Source organism: Bos grunniens, chromosome 5 (assembly GCF_055505025.1).
Source record: "Bos grunniens cultivar Pamir isolate PY7600 chromosome 5, Bosgru_T2T1.0, whole genome shotgun sequence".
Lineage (NCBI taxonomy): Eukaryota > Metazoa > Chordata > Mammalia > Artiodactyla > Bovidae > Bos > Bos grunniens.
In genome coordinates, this window is record NC_141169.1 from 28,106,296 (window position 1) to 28,122,800 (window position 16,505).

The 16,505-nt window shown below is 50.8% G+C and overlaps 1 protein-coding gene across 1 annotated transcript; it reads left to right on the forward strand.

The window, feature by feature from the left end:
• The first annotated feature begins 9,055 nt into the window (after positions 1–9,055).
• On the forward strand, positions 9,056–15,338 carry KRT5 (keratin 5). Its single transcript, XM_086403827.1, has 9 exons — positions 9,056–9,711; positions 10,274–10,488; positions 11,250–11,310; positions 11,421–11,516; positions 12,126–12,290; positions 12,639–12,764; positions 12,994–13,214; positions 14,141–14,175; positions 14,648–15,338. The coding sequence occupies exons 1-9, from the start codon at positions 9,154–9,156 to the stop codon at positions 14,974–14,976; spliced, it is 1,806 nt and encodes a 601-aa protein (XP_086259953.1). The 5' UTR covers positions 9,056–9,153; the 3' UTR covers positions 14,977–15,338.
• The last annotated feature ends 1,167 nt before the right edge of the window (positions 15,339–16,505 follow it).

Genomic DNA, 16,505 nt, shown 5'->3' on the forward strand with positions numbered 1-16,505 from the left:
TCTTCTCCAGTAGCATATTGGGCACCTACCAACCTGGGGAGTTCATCTTTCAGTTTCATATCTTTTTGCCTTTTCATACTGTTCATGAGGTTCTCAAAGTAAGAATGCTGAAATGGTTCGCCATTCTTTTCTCCAGGGGACCACGTTTTGTCAGAACTCTCCACTATGACCTGTCTATCTTGGGCTAAAATCAGGGTATTGGCAGGGTTGCATGTCTCCTGGAGGTTTGAGGAAAGACTCTGTTTCTTTTTTTCAAAGGCAGCCACAGTCCTTGGCTCATGGCCCCCACTCCCTTCTTCAGAGTTGACAATAGTAGTCAAGTTCTCACTTGACATCACTCTGACCTCTTCCCTCTCCTGCCTCCTTCCTTCACATTTAAGGGCCTTTAGGATTACATTGGACCCACCTAGATAGTTTAGGATAGTTGTTTGTCATTGTTTAGTCACTAAGTCGTGTCCGACTCTTTGCGACGCCACGAACTCCAGAACGCCAGGCTTCCCTGTCCTTCACTGTCTTTTGCAGTTTGTTCAAACTCATGTCCGTTGAGTCAGTGATGCCATCCAACTATCTCATCCTCCGTCACCCTCTTCTCCTCCTGCCCTCAATCTTTCCAGCATCAGAGTCTTTTCCAGTGAGTCAGTTCTTCATCAAGTGGCCAAATATTGGAGCTTCAGCTTCAGCTTCAGTCCTTCCAGTGAATATTCAGGGTTGATTTCCTTTAGGATTGACTGGTTTGGTCTCCTTGCTCTCCAAGAGACTCTCAAGAGTCTTTTCCAGCACCACAACTCGAAAGCATCAATTCTTTGGCACCAATTTTAAGGTCAGCTGATCAACAACCTTAATTCCTTCTGCACCTTAATTTACCTTTTCCATGTAGATCACCATATTCACAGGTTCTGGGGATTAGGGCATGGACAGCTCTGGGTGCCATTGTTCTGCCCACCATAGATGGTAGGAGGGATGATGAGGAAAGTGGACCCAGAGGAATGTGGAGGTGAGTTTAAGGCCAACAGGAAGCTACTTCATGTTCTTAAGCAAAAGAAGGCCATTCTTCAGCAAGGGACTAGGGCTAACCTCTGGTCAAAGGGTTATGCTGAGATCATTTTTCAGACTCAGAACAATGGAGTCATGTTCCGGCTGATGGCTGCAGACCATAATGTGTTATTGTTCTCTGCTTATGGCAGCATGCCAACCTGAACGATGCCATGGCTGGCACCAGAGTGAGGGGGCCCAGTCCTCGGGGATGCCCAGGTCAGCTGGCGGCTGGAGGCTTCCCAAGAGGCTGGATAGATCATGACATTCCAGCTGCGAGGCATGGAGAGCTGCTGAGTGTCTTCTCTACTCTGAATGGTGAGGCTGCTCCTTCTGGGCAGGCCTGGAGGGTGAGGAGGCCAACAGGTAGGACAAGTCTTTAGGGCAGTCTCAGGAACTGGCTGGGACTCCTGGGCTGCTGAGGAGGGAAGCAGGGCATGGTGGAGGCAGGGAGAGGGTCATCGTGAAAGGAGCTTTTGTTTATTCCTTGGCACATACCATGCCTGGGGAGGTGATGGATCAGTGGAGAACACGGAGGCCTATAGATCCAGACAGTTGAGAAGTTCCATCTTGCTGGGGCATTGTGGTGTTGATGGCTCTAATGGTTCCTCCAGAATTTTCTCATGGGTAGGACTTGAAGTTTAGAAGCTATGATCTAGTTAGAGAGAGGCAATGGTATGGCAGACCCGTCTTGGAGCTGGTTTGCCTGGGAGCACATGGTTTTTTATTTAGGTGGTATTTTTTTTCTGGGGGGCCCTGTCTGGGAGTCTTGGCTATGGAGCTTCAGGGCTGGGAGAGATGAGAAAGATGAGAAAGGAAAGGAAAGGAAAAGCTGAAGGTTGAATCAAGACACCAGTCCACACATGAGGTTGTCAGACATGTCTGGGCCCTCTGGAAGAAACTCTGCTAGAGGCTTGTGAGACTTTGTCTAGTGTCTGGTGCTAGGGAAGTAGGCAGAGGAGCAGCAGTTGGTGAGAAATGTGGCCGCAGGCCAAGCTTCATCCCTAGGAGCATTGTGTAGAGTGAGCCCAATTCACTGGAACCTTGCCCCAGGGGCCCAGCTGCTTCACCCCAGGTTCTGACAGTTCAGAGAGGGCAAGGGTCTCCCCAAGGATTCACTCCCCTATTACCCCTATCACCACTCAAGGCTAGAGCTTCTCCCTCAGGGTTGCTGGAAGGTGCTGAGAAAACTGACTGCCAAGTCATCGAGCAACCATCTAAGGCCCTCTGGGATTGCTGTCCTCACAGGCTGGCTGGGAACCAGAGCCTCAGCGAAAGGCCTCCTCTTCAGGGTCAAGTCAGGGTCACGGGCCACCAACCTGAGTGTCCACAATGGTGGGGACATACACCTGTCTAGGCTCCTATCTAGGCTCTGTCGCTTACCATTTACTTAACTTCTGTGAGCCTCAGTTTCCTTATCTGAAAAATAGGGTTAATGAATAATAGTCCCATCTCCTGGGGTGAATGAGGATTAAGTAAATGGATATCTCCAGAACCATGCCTGGCACACTGTCAGTGCTCTATAAGTGTGGCTGTTGTTACTGTCTTTTATCATGCTACAAAGTACATCCTGGGCACTGATCCAACCTATATATTGAGCTGCTTTAGGATCATGGAGAGTTCAGACTTTCAGAGAGACAGCCCCTCTAGCAATCACCAGATATGTCTCTCCCATTTGGAAGAGACTGTCTGAGAAAGTATCTGGGTCTTTGCCTCATGTTTTGTGGGAAGTCAGGACAGAGAGAGAGACAGAGCCAGCACTCAGCATAGCTGCCCCTCTTAGCATGAAAGCAGGGGAGTGGGTAGCTCAGGAGAGAGGGTGTGGATGGATCCCCCTGGCTGGGGAACAGAGTTGAGACTGAACAGCCACGGGAGACTAGGGGTGGGTGATTGGAGTGGGGAGCCCTTGAATATGCTTCAGAGGATACAATTTGTCTAGAGGCAGCGGAGAGCACGGTGGGGCTCTGAACACTGGCACACAGGAGTGACGTGTGAATTCTCACTCGGCAGAAGTAGGGGGCAGGGAGAGGGACAGGAGAGAAAAGGCTTCCCATCAACCACTCCTCCTATTCTCATCTGTGGTCAGAACCACAGCCTGTGGGACCTGGCAGCCTGGCACAGGCAAGGGCCCTGGGGAAGGGCTCTGGTGCTGACTTCGTCTGAGGCTGGTCTCGCCCTGGAAAGACGGGTCGATGTCAGAAGCTGTCAGGGCTCTGGATGAGACTGAGGTGGAAAGCAGTAAACTGCATTACCATAAGCAGTCATTGGTCAGCACCCCCTGATACACACACACCTCCTTCCACACGGGCCGGGGGAAGTGGCTCTCTGAAGGGGGTTGAGACATGCAGCTTTGAGTGCGGCATGCGCGGGCTCTTTCTGGGGTGCTGGTGAGGCAGTGCAGGGCAGTGGAGCATGTCCTGGCTTGGCCCTGGCTCTGATGATAGCGGGATGATAGCTTCTGGATTAGGATCCCCCCTGCTCTGCACTCAGCTTTCTCGTCTAGGAATGGATCACTGGTAGACATCTGGGCATGGCTGGGCAGGGGGGGATTGGGGTAGGAATCAGAGTCACAAGATGCCTGAAGACAAGTCTGGCCAAGGGTTCCCTGCAACGGCTTGTGGGAACTGAGTTTTCCTGAAGCCAAGTCAGGCAGGATTCCCTAACCCTGCCTTGGCATGGGCACTCCTGTCGCCAGGCAACTGGTGTGGGTTAACCTTCCTGGGCCTGGCAGGACTCAGGCTTGTCCTCAGAGCCTGTGTGTCCTCCATGGGCCTGTCCTGTTCATGGCTGTACCCCGTTCTGTAGCCAAGTGCACAGCACCCCCACGATTGCTCAAAACACACATGCTGGATGAAGAAATGATCAAATGACTGGTGCACACGTTCCTGCGCTCTTTCTTTCCTCAAGTATCTTGACACGGTGTCTCTCTTGGGAAAACTAACCTGTTTTCATGAGCCCTGAAAACAGGGCTGTTGGTCCTGTGGACAGCGAGCAAGGCCAGCAGTTTGTGTGCATAGGGGATGTGAAGGAGCTGAGAATACGTGCAGAGAGTGTAGCTGGGCTGGGAAGGTGTCCATTTGCCCCCAGGACTGTCCAGTCTCCAGGCGTGTTTCTGAAACCAGTCCTGGAAGGGGTAACATCTCCAGCCTCTGCACTGCTTCCTTTTTTTTTTCCTTCCCCATGCCCCAGTGATGGGAGCTCAACACCTTGGAGACGGAAACAAAACTCGGTCCCTGCACCTTGGCCTCCGTCCTTAGGATGAGGAAGCCGTCCACCAAGCAGCTCTCATCTCCACCTCCATCTTTCCATCCCTGGGTGTCAAGTTGCTAGTATGCTGGGGGTGGAAAGAAGCAGGGGGAAAAAAAAGCCATGGGGGAGGTTAAGGGTGAGAAAAAGTTTTCCGGCATGACCCCATAAGGATAGAAGCCTGGTGTGAATGAATCATGTCCCCATCTCTTCATTGTAGAGAAAGTCTATAGATACCCAGAGGACTGAGTACACCCACACCCACATGTAAGGAACAAAGCAAAGGCCAAGAAAATGGTAAAAGCCCTTCTTTGCAATTTTAGACTCATTGATGCAGAGTTCATAGGACAGTGTCTGGTGTACAGTAATTTTTATCAGTGTTTATTAAAAGAAAAATAAAACCTCCCTCCATGAGAAAGCAAAACCGAGGTTTTTCCTGCTTATCCCTTTTTTAGTCCCTCTGACTAATTAAAGTATTTGTTGATTTCCAGCCCATAGTTTCAATCAACCAAGGGGGATTTTCAAGACTTTGGTATGCCATTGGCAAAACACCCATCCAATGAGGGAAGAACATTCCACAGACCTGCAGGGACCTGTCGGAGGGAGGCTGAGAGCTCTCTTGTGTGGCTCTCACCCCACAAAAGCCAATCTCTCAATCAGTCTGAGAGGTGGGGGCTGAGGCTGCGCCCCACAATCCCCTGCATGTGGGCCCCACCCTTCCTGCCAACCCCGGCCAGCTTCAAGTTACCATTCCTCCTCCCGTGAGCAAAGACCCTTTTCCTGCTGCTTCTCCCAACACCAGTGAGGGAAGCCGAGGTGAGATGTTGAGCTTCCTGTCCGGGGTTCCAGCAATTCAAAGGTTGGATTGAGACCACGGCACAGCACAGGGTGAGGCCATGGGCTTTTGCACCTATGCTGAGACCCACAATTTGTGTCACGTCCAAAGGTCCCCCTTGTCACCATGACCCAAATAATGGCAACAGAGTACTCCTCCACAGCTGCCAAGAGAGACCAGTTCCTTTTCTAGTAGACTTTTGCATTTCTACTTGGGCCTCTTCTCAGATGTGGGCTCTGGAGAGTCCTAGAGAGGCAGGGTGGCACCCGCAGCATCACAAGGCAGCCGCCACCAGAGGTGGTCATGTGGGGAGGGATGAAGGATCCTCCTCATCCCGCTGTCCACAGAGGGGCCGTCTCCTTTCTGCCCCTGCAGTTCTGAAAATTCTGAATCTAAGATCAAAGCTGGGACCCAGAGTTCCCGCCGACTTTGGGTGGAGGCAGGAGAATTCTTCCCTCAGTTCCTCCCCGAGGCTAGGGCTTTGTAAGGAGTTGTGCGGGCTGGCTCTGGGCTCTGTCCGCCCTTCCCCATCTTGCTGGATCTGGCTCCATGCACTCTCGGATGAGGCTGCCAACCGTCATCCAATGAATAGATGACTCATGCCTCAACCATTGTTTCCCACTCTTTGTGCTGAACACGCATGGTATAGAAGGTCCTCAAAAGTGGGGACACTGCCTCTTTCTTTCTCTCCTGGAGGGGGACATGGGAGCTGGGGCTGAGGGTGGGAGGTGGGGAATGAAGGGAAGTTCAAGGAATGGAGAGTCACGAACTCTGTCCTCAGAGGATACTCAGGCTAAAGGGGATGAGAGATCTACCCTCTGGATGGGAAGCCAGGGACAGAAGTGGGTGGAGAGGACCCTTGGACTCAGGATGGGGTAGGGGAAGGCCTTCCACAATGACATAGGGAAGGGAGATGACCTTACATCTGTCAATTCAATTCAAACTGTTTGCTGAGCAGTACTGGTGTGCCCGGCTGGGCTGAGTGTGTGGCGATGCCAAGGCAAGCCAGACGTGCTCCGTAAACCTGGGGGAGTCTATTGTCTGGGAAGACCTGCGGGTCATATGCAAAACCATTTCGCATTAAATTTATCCATCGCATGGTCTTCTATGAAAGGCACCCAAAGAGTGGTGGGGGCCCCTTGGAGGGAGCCCTGGGGTGGGATCATGGGATTTGCCTAGTCCTTGTTCCATTGTCACCTGGGCCAATCCTACTCCCTGCCTGGTGTGTCAGATGTGTCCTTGTGGATGAAATGCTGTGCATATTCTGTGTTCTCATACCTTGTGAGGATGGACAGGGCAGTCACCCCTGTCCCCCTCTGACACGGAGACCAGCAGGACCAGCCACTGCAGTTCCCTCAGTCTTGCACTCGTCTCTTGCTGGAAAATGATGCCTGGAGAAGCTAATTACCATGTCCTGCCAAGCCTTGATAACTCTCTCTGTAGGTGCCTGCAGAGAGGCTCAGGGAGCTCTGTGTAATCTCTCTCTTCCTGCCAGGCTGAAATTCCAAGCTGGGGTGGGACTCTCCCACACTGCAGTGATGCTGGGCCCTGGTTCCCCGGGGGAGCATCTCCACTGTGGCATTGTGGGGGTGGAGGGGAAGGGGTGGCGTGGGGGCGGCCCTATCTGTTTAGGGAAGAATTCCCACAGAGAGAGGTGCTTTTCCCTCAGCGAGGCACCCAAACACGCCCGACCACATTGATTTGCCACCTACACCCCTTTGGTCCCTGGCATCTGAATCTGAGCTTGGCACACTCCAGCCCTTCTCAGAGTGGCCAGAATGCATTCCTGTTCCCCTGAGTCCTTCTCCTTCCTGGACAAGGAGGAATGGAGAGAAAAGAATGTCCCAGTGTCTTGGGAGGGTGGGGCTTCCCCAAGGGCAGTGGAGATTAGACTCAGGTCAGGTGTTGGTGGGGGGGCGGGTAGGAGGGACCATGCCCTGATGGTGACTTCCAGGGGAGAGAGAAGATTCATGCTAGGAGTTCCCAGATAGCTGCTTCTGTTCTGTCGGGGAATGAGGGTCCACCCCTATGTCTCAGGGACCCCAGGATAGTCTTGTCTGTTCCGTGAGAGGCAAGTGCGAAATTGGCAAGCTCTGTAAAAGTCACCTTTGAGTGCCTCAGGAATTCTCTAGGGAGGGAGGCACCAAAACCTCATTCATTGCCCAAGACTTATAAGGCCAGCTCTGGCCATTGATCTGTCTGTCTGTCTGGACTTACTTGGCCACTGCTGCTTTCTCATCACAGCCTCAGGTGAACAATCACCTCTTGGCTGATCCCCAGCGGCTCCGAGTCATTTTCCCACAGCCGTGGCTGCCTTGTGGCTGACTGCAGGCCCTGACTAGAGGTTCCTAAGCCATGGCTGGGTCCTTATTCCTTTACTCTCGAGAACATAGCCACTCAGTCCCGCGGCTTCAAACCCATCCCCACCCTACCCCTGCCTCCAGCACTAGCCTAGGGATCTCCCCTACCCCAACAACTCTTAATGACCCAAGGACTGCCTGAGATTCCTATTTCTGTTCTGACGAGGCAAATACAAGGCCCCACTCAGGTCTGCAGCCAAAAAGATGGGATGTGATTTAAGACAGACATTTGTAAAACCCAACCAGGCCACTTTTCCTCCATCTAATACCATAGCCCACCCGGACAAGCTTTGCCAAGAGGACTAACTGGGAGCTGGGCTGAGAGTGCTTCCTAAAACAACTGGCAGGTAGTCAGGCCAGCTGCCTGGTTACCCAAACCTGTCCCTTCTAGTCTCTCTGGAGGGATGATCCATAGATTTAGAACTGCTTTTCCATCCCCCCAGCCCTGAAGGAGGGTTCAGGCTGAAGCTGAGAGAAAGCCCAGCAATTCCCTCTGCTTGGAACGGGGTGGTTTGCCGTTATAACAGGCTGGCCGACTCTCGACATGTTCCTGACGAGATTAGGAACTCCTGCAGGTATGTGTTTGTGGCGGCCTTCAGCCTGTATCAACAGATACGATGACTCATTTCTTCCTTAGTGGAATCACCAAGGGCTTGCTGGAACACACCTGGGGGGCTGGGGAGCGGGCAGAGCAGCTCCCCCTGAAGAGAGACGTGACTGCCAGGTGGAGTCACAGGATTCTGGGGGAGGGTTGATGGCAAGGGGGCCCTGGGTTTGCTAAGCCCCCCCTGGGACCTGCCTGGGCCAAAGGGCAAGGAAAAAGTTCAATGCAGCAGAAAAGGCTGAATTAGGAGGTGTTGTGGTGGGATGGGTCTGTCCCTCCAGAGAGCAAAGTGGGATAGACCGGGGGCTGAGGGTGTTCCACAGTCTCTGTTTCTGGAACTTGGTTCTTGGGGAGACTTTCTGGCCCAAATCTTGCAGGAGAATCTGCCCAGCAGGCTCTGATGTAACTGTGCCTCCTCTAAGAAATGGAGTTTTGCAGTATGTGATGGAAATCTATTTTCCCCTCTGGCACAGAGTGGAGAGATCAGGCCACAGCTGGCTTTCCAAGGGCTGAAGTCCCTGAAGCAAGCTCTCCCTAAAGGAATAAGCAGAGCAGACCACTGCCAGTGGGGGACTCGCTCTGCCCCCTGTTCATGGATAGTGTGCAATGTGCTGCAATGTTTGATGACATTCCTGGTCCTGGAAGGATCTTTCAGGATCTTGGCCAAATGCCCCCTTGCTTCCCAGCACCCTTCTTTGGGCTACTCACAGCCCTAGGCCCCTGCTGTAAAGAAAGATTTGCTGGCAGCATGGCCTATTCGCTGCCAAGACATCAGGGCTGCAAGGCAAGTTTATCCCTAGCTGAGCAGAGCCTGCCAGGAAGACAGCGTTTGCACCCCACACCGCTGCACAGGTGTGTCGGTGAGCTCACAGCTGCCCCCCAGGCATGCCCAGCCCACTTAATCATTCACAGCTCGACAACTCTCCCGCCCAAACCAGGTCTAGAGGATAAAAGCGGGGCTTGCGGCTCCTAGATAACAGAGCCGCCTTCCGCGTCCTGTCCCGCGCTGCTCTTTCTCTCCAGCACCTCGCGACCGCTAGTTCCCGCTACTCTTACTCCACTAGGAACCAGCCATTATGTCTCGCCAGTCAACCGTGTCCTTCCGAAGCGGGGGCGGCCGCAGCTTCAGCACTGCCTCTGCCATCACCCCGTCCGTCTCCCGCACCAGTTTCACCTCCGTGTCCCGGTCCGGGGGTGGCGGCGGTGGCGGCTTCGGCAGGGTCAGCCTTGGGGGTGCTTATGGTGCCGGTGGCTTTGGCAGCCGGAGCCTCTACAACCTGGGGGGCTCCAAGAGGATTTCCATTAGCGCCAGCGGCGGTGGATTCAGGAACCGATTTGGTGCTGGTGCTGGAGGCGGCTATGGCTTTGGAGGTGGAGCCGGGAGCGGATTTGGTTTTGGCGGTGGAGCTGGCGGTGGTGGCTTTGGGCTTGGTGGTGGAGCTGGCTTCGGAGGTGGCTTCGGTGGTCCTGGCTTCCCTGTGTGCCCCCCTGGAGGCATCCAAGAGGTCACCGTCAACCAGAGTCTCCTGACTCCCCTCAACCTGCAAATCGACCCCACCATCCAGCGGGTGAGGACTGAGGAGCGGGAGCAGATCAAGACCCTCAACAACAAGTTTGCCTCCTTCATCGACAAGGTGAGAACTGATTCTTGGTGGAAAACCACCATGAGTGTGGGATATGTGCTAAAGAAGTGGGAAGAGGGGAGATTTCCTGACCTTGTACAAATATCTTCCTATGTTTTTCTCTTTGTTTCTGTGTCCTGGATTTGTGGCCCACTTTCTTAATTAGACTGGCAGCTTGGAAGAGAGGGTCGTAATTCATCCCCTTCAGAGTTGACCCCCTGAAGGCTCTTTACTGACTGTTGGGAAGAGACTGTTGCATTCTGTGCTCCATGTAACGGGGCTGATTGCATAGAAAGGTGGATCTGTTCACTGGACAGTAGCCTGAGTGCCTTTACAGCCACCCCTGCCCTGGGCCAGTCTCCGCCCAGGCTATCTGTGCCCTGAATAAGTGTCCTGTCTCCCCTAGAAGAGTGAGTTTAGATGCTTCACTCTGGACCTGTCCTCTTCGGCCCAGGTCCAAGCACTATCCATGGGAAGATTTAGGGGGACAGCATGAGAAGGGAGGAAAACTGGAAAGTTGATCACTGAAACATGAAATTCAGATGTCTCCATCTTCAAACTCTGCCCCCTCCAGGTGCGGTTCCTGGAGCAGCAGAACAAGGTCCTGGACACCAAGTGGGCCCTGCTGCAGGAGCAGGGCACCAAGACCGTGAGGCAGAACCTGGAGCCTTTGTTAGAGCAGTACATCAACAACCTCAGGAGACAGCTGGATGGTATCGTTGGGGAGAGAGGCCGCCTGGACTCAGAGCTCAGGAACATGCAGGACTTGGTGGAGGACTTCAAGAACAAGTGAGCTGGGGTAGAATGGAGACAGGGCGGGTCTCTGTACCAGATATACTTTATAACCAGACCACTGCTTATGCCTTGCCCAAGGACTGAAAACAGATACATTTTTCATGGACATCTAAAGTGCTGGGAAAACATCAGGTCCATGTTTAGAAAGTTCTAGCTGCAAGCTCAGTCCCTCTGCAAAATACTTAGCCTTCAGCCAGAGTAACAAGCTCAGTGTCCTTGGCATGGCCTGGTGAAAAGAGCAGTTGTGTAATCCTTGCTTTGGGGGACCCTCCTCCCCAATACACTCCAAGTACATGACATGGACTTTTTGATGGATTCCCCTCAAAGCAGGAACTGATGATGTAACCTAGGTTGGGCTAAGTACTAAACAATTTCTTTAGTCCTTATGAACCAGCAGCTGGGCTGCTAATTTTTTGTTTTTCAAAGGCCATGAAAGCTGAAAAATAAAGCACTAGAGAAAGGGACTAGATGTGGAATTTGAATGAAGCTGTATAGTTTTTCTACAGGAATGTTCCTGAAGCAACCGTATTACAGCATTAATAGAATAGCTATCTGCTAAGCAATTACAGAGAAAACAGTATCCTAATGGGTAGGGAGCTTGCCCAGAGGTTCTTGCTCCTGGTGTCCCTCCCTCTCTGTCCATATGATGTGAGAGGCCTCTTCCAGGGAGAAGGTAGGCTCACAGTTGACTATGTGCAGTACAGGCCCTGGGTCTCATCCTCTGATAAGCACTTCCCATTCCTTTTTACCACCAGGTATGAAGATGAAATCAACAAGCGTACCACTGCTGAGAATGAGTTTGTGATGCTGAAGAAGGTATGTGGGTAGCAGAGAAACTGTCGCCTGTGGTTAGGCTCATTTAAGGTGCTGTTCACTTAAGTCAGGGTGGGAATGGGGTACAGTGCCAACCAGCCATGTTTCTCTAGGATGTGGATGCTGCCTACATGAACAAAGTGGAACTAGAGGCCAAGGTCGATGCATTGATGGACGAGATCAACTTCATGAAGATGTTCTTTGATGCGGTAAGAAATGTCCCCTGTTCAGGAGCCAGAGAGATGGTCACTGGGACATTACCAGGGATTAGGGTCTCTGGGATTAAGTGACTTTCAGTGGTTCCTATGGCATGGACACATATTTGTCTTTTCTATTCTTTCAGCACTATTCGCACTTTATTACTGAATAAAGCTAATTCTCTCTCTCTCTTTTAAGTCAAATTTAAAGCAAAAGACCTCTACAATAATCAGTCTGCAGAGTGAGATTTAGAGTGAGCTATTAGAAGCCCAGGTATACTTTTCCTGGCCATTTCCCCTTTCTGGAATACCATCCTGTCTCTGCTAACTCCTAGCATGGCAAACCACACCATCAGGTTCTTTTCAGATCAATTTTGACCTAAGAAGAGTCAAGTCTGAGAGGTTACATAGTAGGGGTTTCTTGATGTTCAGAGTTATTAAATTTAAAGTATAGATTTAGTAGTGATTTGAATTATTTATTAACTGACCTAAGTTTTTCATTAATAGGTAGGAGGTTGTTATTTTTTTCCTCAAGTTGACATAGAACAATGAATAGAAGATTTGAATGGAATGATATTAAATAAAATGGACTCTCATGATTGACTTCAAATCTCCCTGCAGGAGCTGTCCCAGATGCAGACACACGTCTCAGACACATCCGTGGTCCTGTCCATGGACAACAACCGCAGCCTGGACTTGGACAGCATCATTGCTGAGGTCAAGGCCCAGTACGAGGACATTGCCAACCGCAGCCGCACAGAAGCTGAGTCCTGGTACCAGACCAAGGTGGGTGCTGTGGCGAAGTGTCCTGAATGAGGGAAGGACACATGTCAAGGTATTCCAGGCCTTAACCAAAGGCTAAGGATGGGGCTCCTGAGACCTGCTGAGGCCTATTGGGAGGAGTTATGAGACATGCATACATCTGCCACATAAATTCAAGAATCTTAAAGAGAATCTCACCGTTTCACATGAGTGTCTACAGAAAAGCAAAGGGGCTAAAGAGGAAATTAAGACCAGCTCCAGGCTCCCAAAAACTATGCCACTTACCACCTTGAGGTAGCTGCTACCTATGAACTTGGGGAAGTGTTTCCACCCTCGTGTAATGGACTCTTTCTTCTTTTCCATTGGCATCAGTATGAGGAGCTGCAGCAGACTGCAGGTCGCCATGGCGATGATCTCCGTAACACCAAGCATGAGATCTCTGAGATGAATAGGATGATCCAGAGGCTGAGATCCGAGATCGACAACGTTAAAAAACAGGTAGGGAAAGAATGCAGGGAAGGAGCTTGAGTTCTTAAAGGAGAACCGACTTTGTTTTGCTTTCTAAACATATACACACAGAGCTGGAGCAGGTACCAGCACTTCAGTGTTCCACCATCCACAATGACCAGGGCAAATGTGCTGGCTTCTCTCCGCAATCTCAGAAAGAGACCCCTTAGGCCCAGGTGAGCCTCTAAAGTGTCCCCACCCTTCCTTCCTTCCCCTCTAGTGTGCCAACCTGCAGAATGCCATTGCTGACGCTGAGCAGCGTGGGGAGCTGGCCCTCAAGGATGCCAGGAGCAAGCTGGCGGAGCTGGAGGACGCCCTGCAGAAGGCCAAGCAGGACATGGCACGTCTGCTGAGGGAGTACCAGGAGCTGATGAACACCAAGCTGGCCCTGGACGTGGAGATCGCCACCTACAGGAAGCTGCTGGAGGGCGAGGAGTGCAGGTGGGTGACAAGGCTGACATCACGAACCCACAGTGGCCTCACGTTTGATAAAGTAGAGCTTCTACTCCATTACTGGGTGTCAAAACACACACACATAGGTGGCCACTACCTTGTACCTGATGATTATCCATCATGAATCCAATGATCCGATCCAGCCCAATCTGACACGCTTCTATTAGGGAGCTTCACTAAATGACTTAGTTCTTCTGGGCTTCATCTGCAGCTGTCTAAAAGGGGCCACGTACAGTGCTAACAGCAGCAGGATCAAATAAATTAGATGCATAGGACCAATCTGCCAGACTGGTCTCACCAAGTTTTTCCCCCCTCAGACATACAGCTGACCTACACAATGAGACCTCAACTCACTTTTCTGACCTACCACCAGTATTCTTCGATGCTGCCTCTCCTTCAAACAACTAAGCAACCCCACACATGTCTTTCTCATTCTTCAAGTGCTTCTTCCTTCAGGAAGCCTTTCATGATTACTCCAGTTGAGTTAAACTCATCTGCCTTTGGATTCTCAAACTACTGCATTTTCTTCAGTCTTCTGACACTACCCATTGCCTACTTCCTCCTTGACGTATTTCTGTCCAAGCCAAGTCTTCTCACAGGATGTAGCTCCTGTAAGGCAACAACTGCTTCATACATGTGTATAGTTCCCACAGCCTCTCCTTCACATTTTCCATGTAATGGGTAGAGGAGAGTGTTAATTATAATCTTCCTTTGATAACCTGTTCCTAGATTGAGATCTATTCTTTTAGGAAGTCTCTCCAGAGAGCTATCTCTTTCTCTAATTTAAGCAGTTTTTCAGGCATGCAGTCTCCTAGCTCAGAGAACAAGCTCTAAACATGACTATTGGAGTTATCCACATAGATTACTGCTGTCTTTTGGGAGGATTTTAACTCATTTCAATTTTTCCCTTTCAGACTGAGTGGAGAAGGAGTTGGACCAGTCAACATCTGTAAGTAACTTTGAACAGACATTAACAATGATGACAATACAGGGTATTTGGTGTGACTCAGAGTCCCACTGTTTCTAGCTACCAGACATGCCCATCTCCCAAATGGTTGTTTAATATACTTAGTGAGAAGCAGGTCGTACAGGGACAGAAACACAGGTTGAGACAGGAAGCAACAGGGCTCATGTCTTACCTCCTAAAGGGTGGGCCCTGTATCTTACCCATCTTGGATTCTGTCCCCCAGCCTTGCCCTGACCCCCATTCCCTTGGGGGACTTATACCGTCCCTTGCCTACTGTGTTCACCAGCTTTCTATTAGGGAGCTTCACTAAATGACTTAGTTCTTCTGGGCTTCATCTGCAGCTGTCTAAAAGGGGCCACGTACAGTGCTAACAGCAGCAGGATCAAATAAATTAGATGCATAGGACCAATCTGCCAGACTGGCCTCACCAAGTTTTTCCCTCCTTTCTCTGCAGCTGTCGTCACAAACACCGTTTCCTCAGGCTACGGTGGTGGCAGTGGCTTTGGCGGTGGCCTGGGCGGTGGCCTGGGCGGTGGCCTGGGTGGCGGCCTCGGTGGCGGCCTGGGCGGAGGTCTGGGCAGTGGTCTTGGTGGAGGCAGCAGCAGCAGCTTCTACTCCAGCAGCAGTGGGGGTGTTGGCCTAGGCGGTGGGCTCAGTGTTGGGGGCTCTGGCTTCAGTGCAAGCAGTGGCCGAAGCTTGGGCTTTGGCAGTGGTGGGGGCAGCAGCTCCAGCGTCAAATTTGTCTCCACCACCTCCTCCTCTCGGAAGAGCTTCAAGAGCTAAGAGCCTGCAGCAAGTTACTGCCTCCCAAGCCCAGCAGCCGGCCGTGGCATCCACCTGTGGCATCCACCTCTTCTAGGTGGTGTCTCAAGCCAAGTTTTCTCCTCTTCTGGAGTCTAGTCAATGAAGCCTATCGCAGACCCACATTCTTTGGTTCCTGGAAGGCCCAACCCCCAGTCTCTAGCCTGGTGTGTCCTGATTCTATGCTCTGCTCCCAAGCAGCCTTTGAGTCTCTGTAGCCTGGTCCTCGGTGACAGAAGAATCCAATGTTTTCCAGTATCTAAACCATCAAAACAGAGTCCTCACCCCAATCCCATCTGGTCTGACTATCTCCAGATTGTGTTCAATAAAATGCTTTCATAATATAAGCTGTTGGGAAGAACTGTTTTTTCAAGATCTACACCCAACCTAGAGATTCACTGAGGGTCCATCTGTCCAGATGTGGTTGGTTCCTTTGATTCACAGGGGGACAGAATGGCTTTGAAAGGAAGGTGACCACTGTGGGTGGTACAGAGACTCCAGGAGGCACGAGGTGTGGATGCTAAAGCCTCTACGATGAAGGAGTCTCTGGAGGGCGTGAAGGGGAAGCTTCCCTGACTTGTAGCTTGTATAGATTGTAGAGCTGTTTGTTGGAGGGGGGCCCATTCAAGGTGGGCTGATTTTGCAAATTGGCTTAAGTCAAATTTGTAAATAAGGAATTTGTTGTCTTGAAGCCTCCAAAAGGCATAGAGATACCTTTTATAGATGTTAGTCCTGTTCTAATAATGTGGGTGCTTACAGGGTCAGTAGTTTATAGTTCCTTAATAGTGTCAGGGATGTAGGGGCCCTTGGATTAGCAAATAATTTCAGGAATTTAATGGAGGTGGCCAGAATTTGCACTATGTGTGGGATCACGGCCCATCCTCTTTTCATGAGCTTGTCTTTACTGATCCTGAATGAGGGTGTTTAATGAATCTCTTCGAACAGGAATTCATCAGTGCAATGTTATGCCTGTGCTTCTGGTATGCATTTAAGGTCTTGCCTGCAAAGACAGTGTGTGATGGCAGGGTGGCTGAGGTACCCCATCAGCATGTGGGAGGAGATGGATTGTGCTCCTTCAGAGATGAAAGCACTGTGACAAAGAGGCTGTTGCAATGGGCACTGAACAGAACATTTATCAGCCAAATCCTCAAGAGTGAAATATTTACCACTTGCTGTTTGAACAGAGCCAACAATTTCAGAAATATTGGGTAGGGACCTTAACAGGTATGACAATGGTATTAGGATTTTGGTAACCTACTGTGAGGCATCTTTATTCTTTCCAGGTTTAAAAATAGGCCAAACTGAGTTGTTGAATGGAGAAACAGTGGGCATAATTACCCCTTCTCTAAATATATTCCCTATAATGGGTTTCGATTTTGAAGGCCCTGTTTTCGTTTACACTGGAGTATATTAACTATACCCAAAAGTCCATGAAGTCCTATTGTTACAAGCCAATTTTCAAGTGTCAGGACTTAATTTAATTTTAGTGTGTTGCTCATTGGATCAGAGTG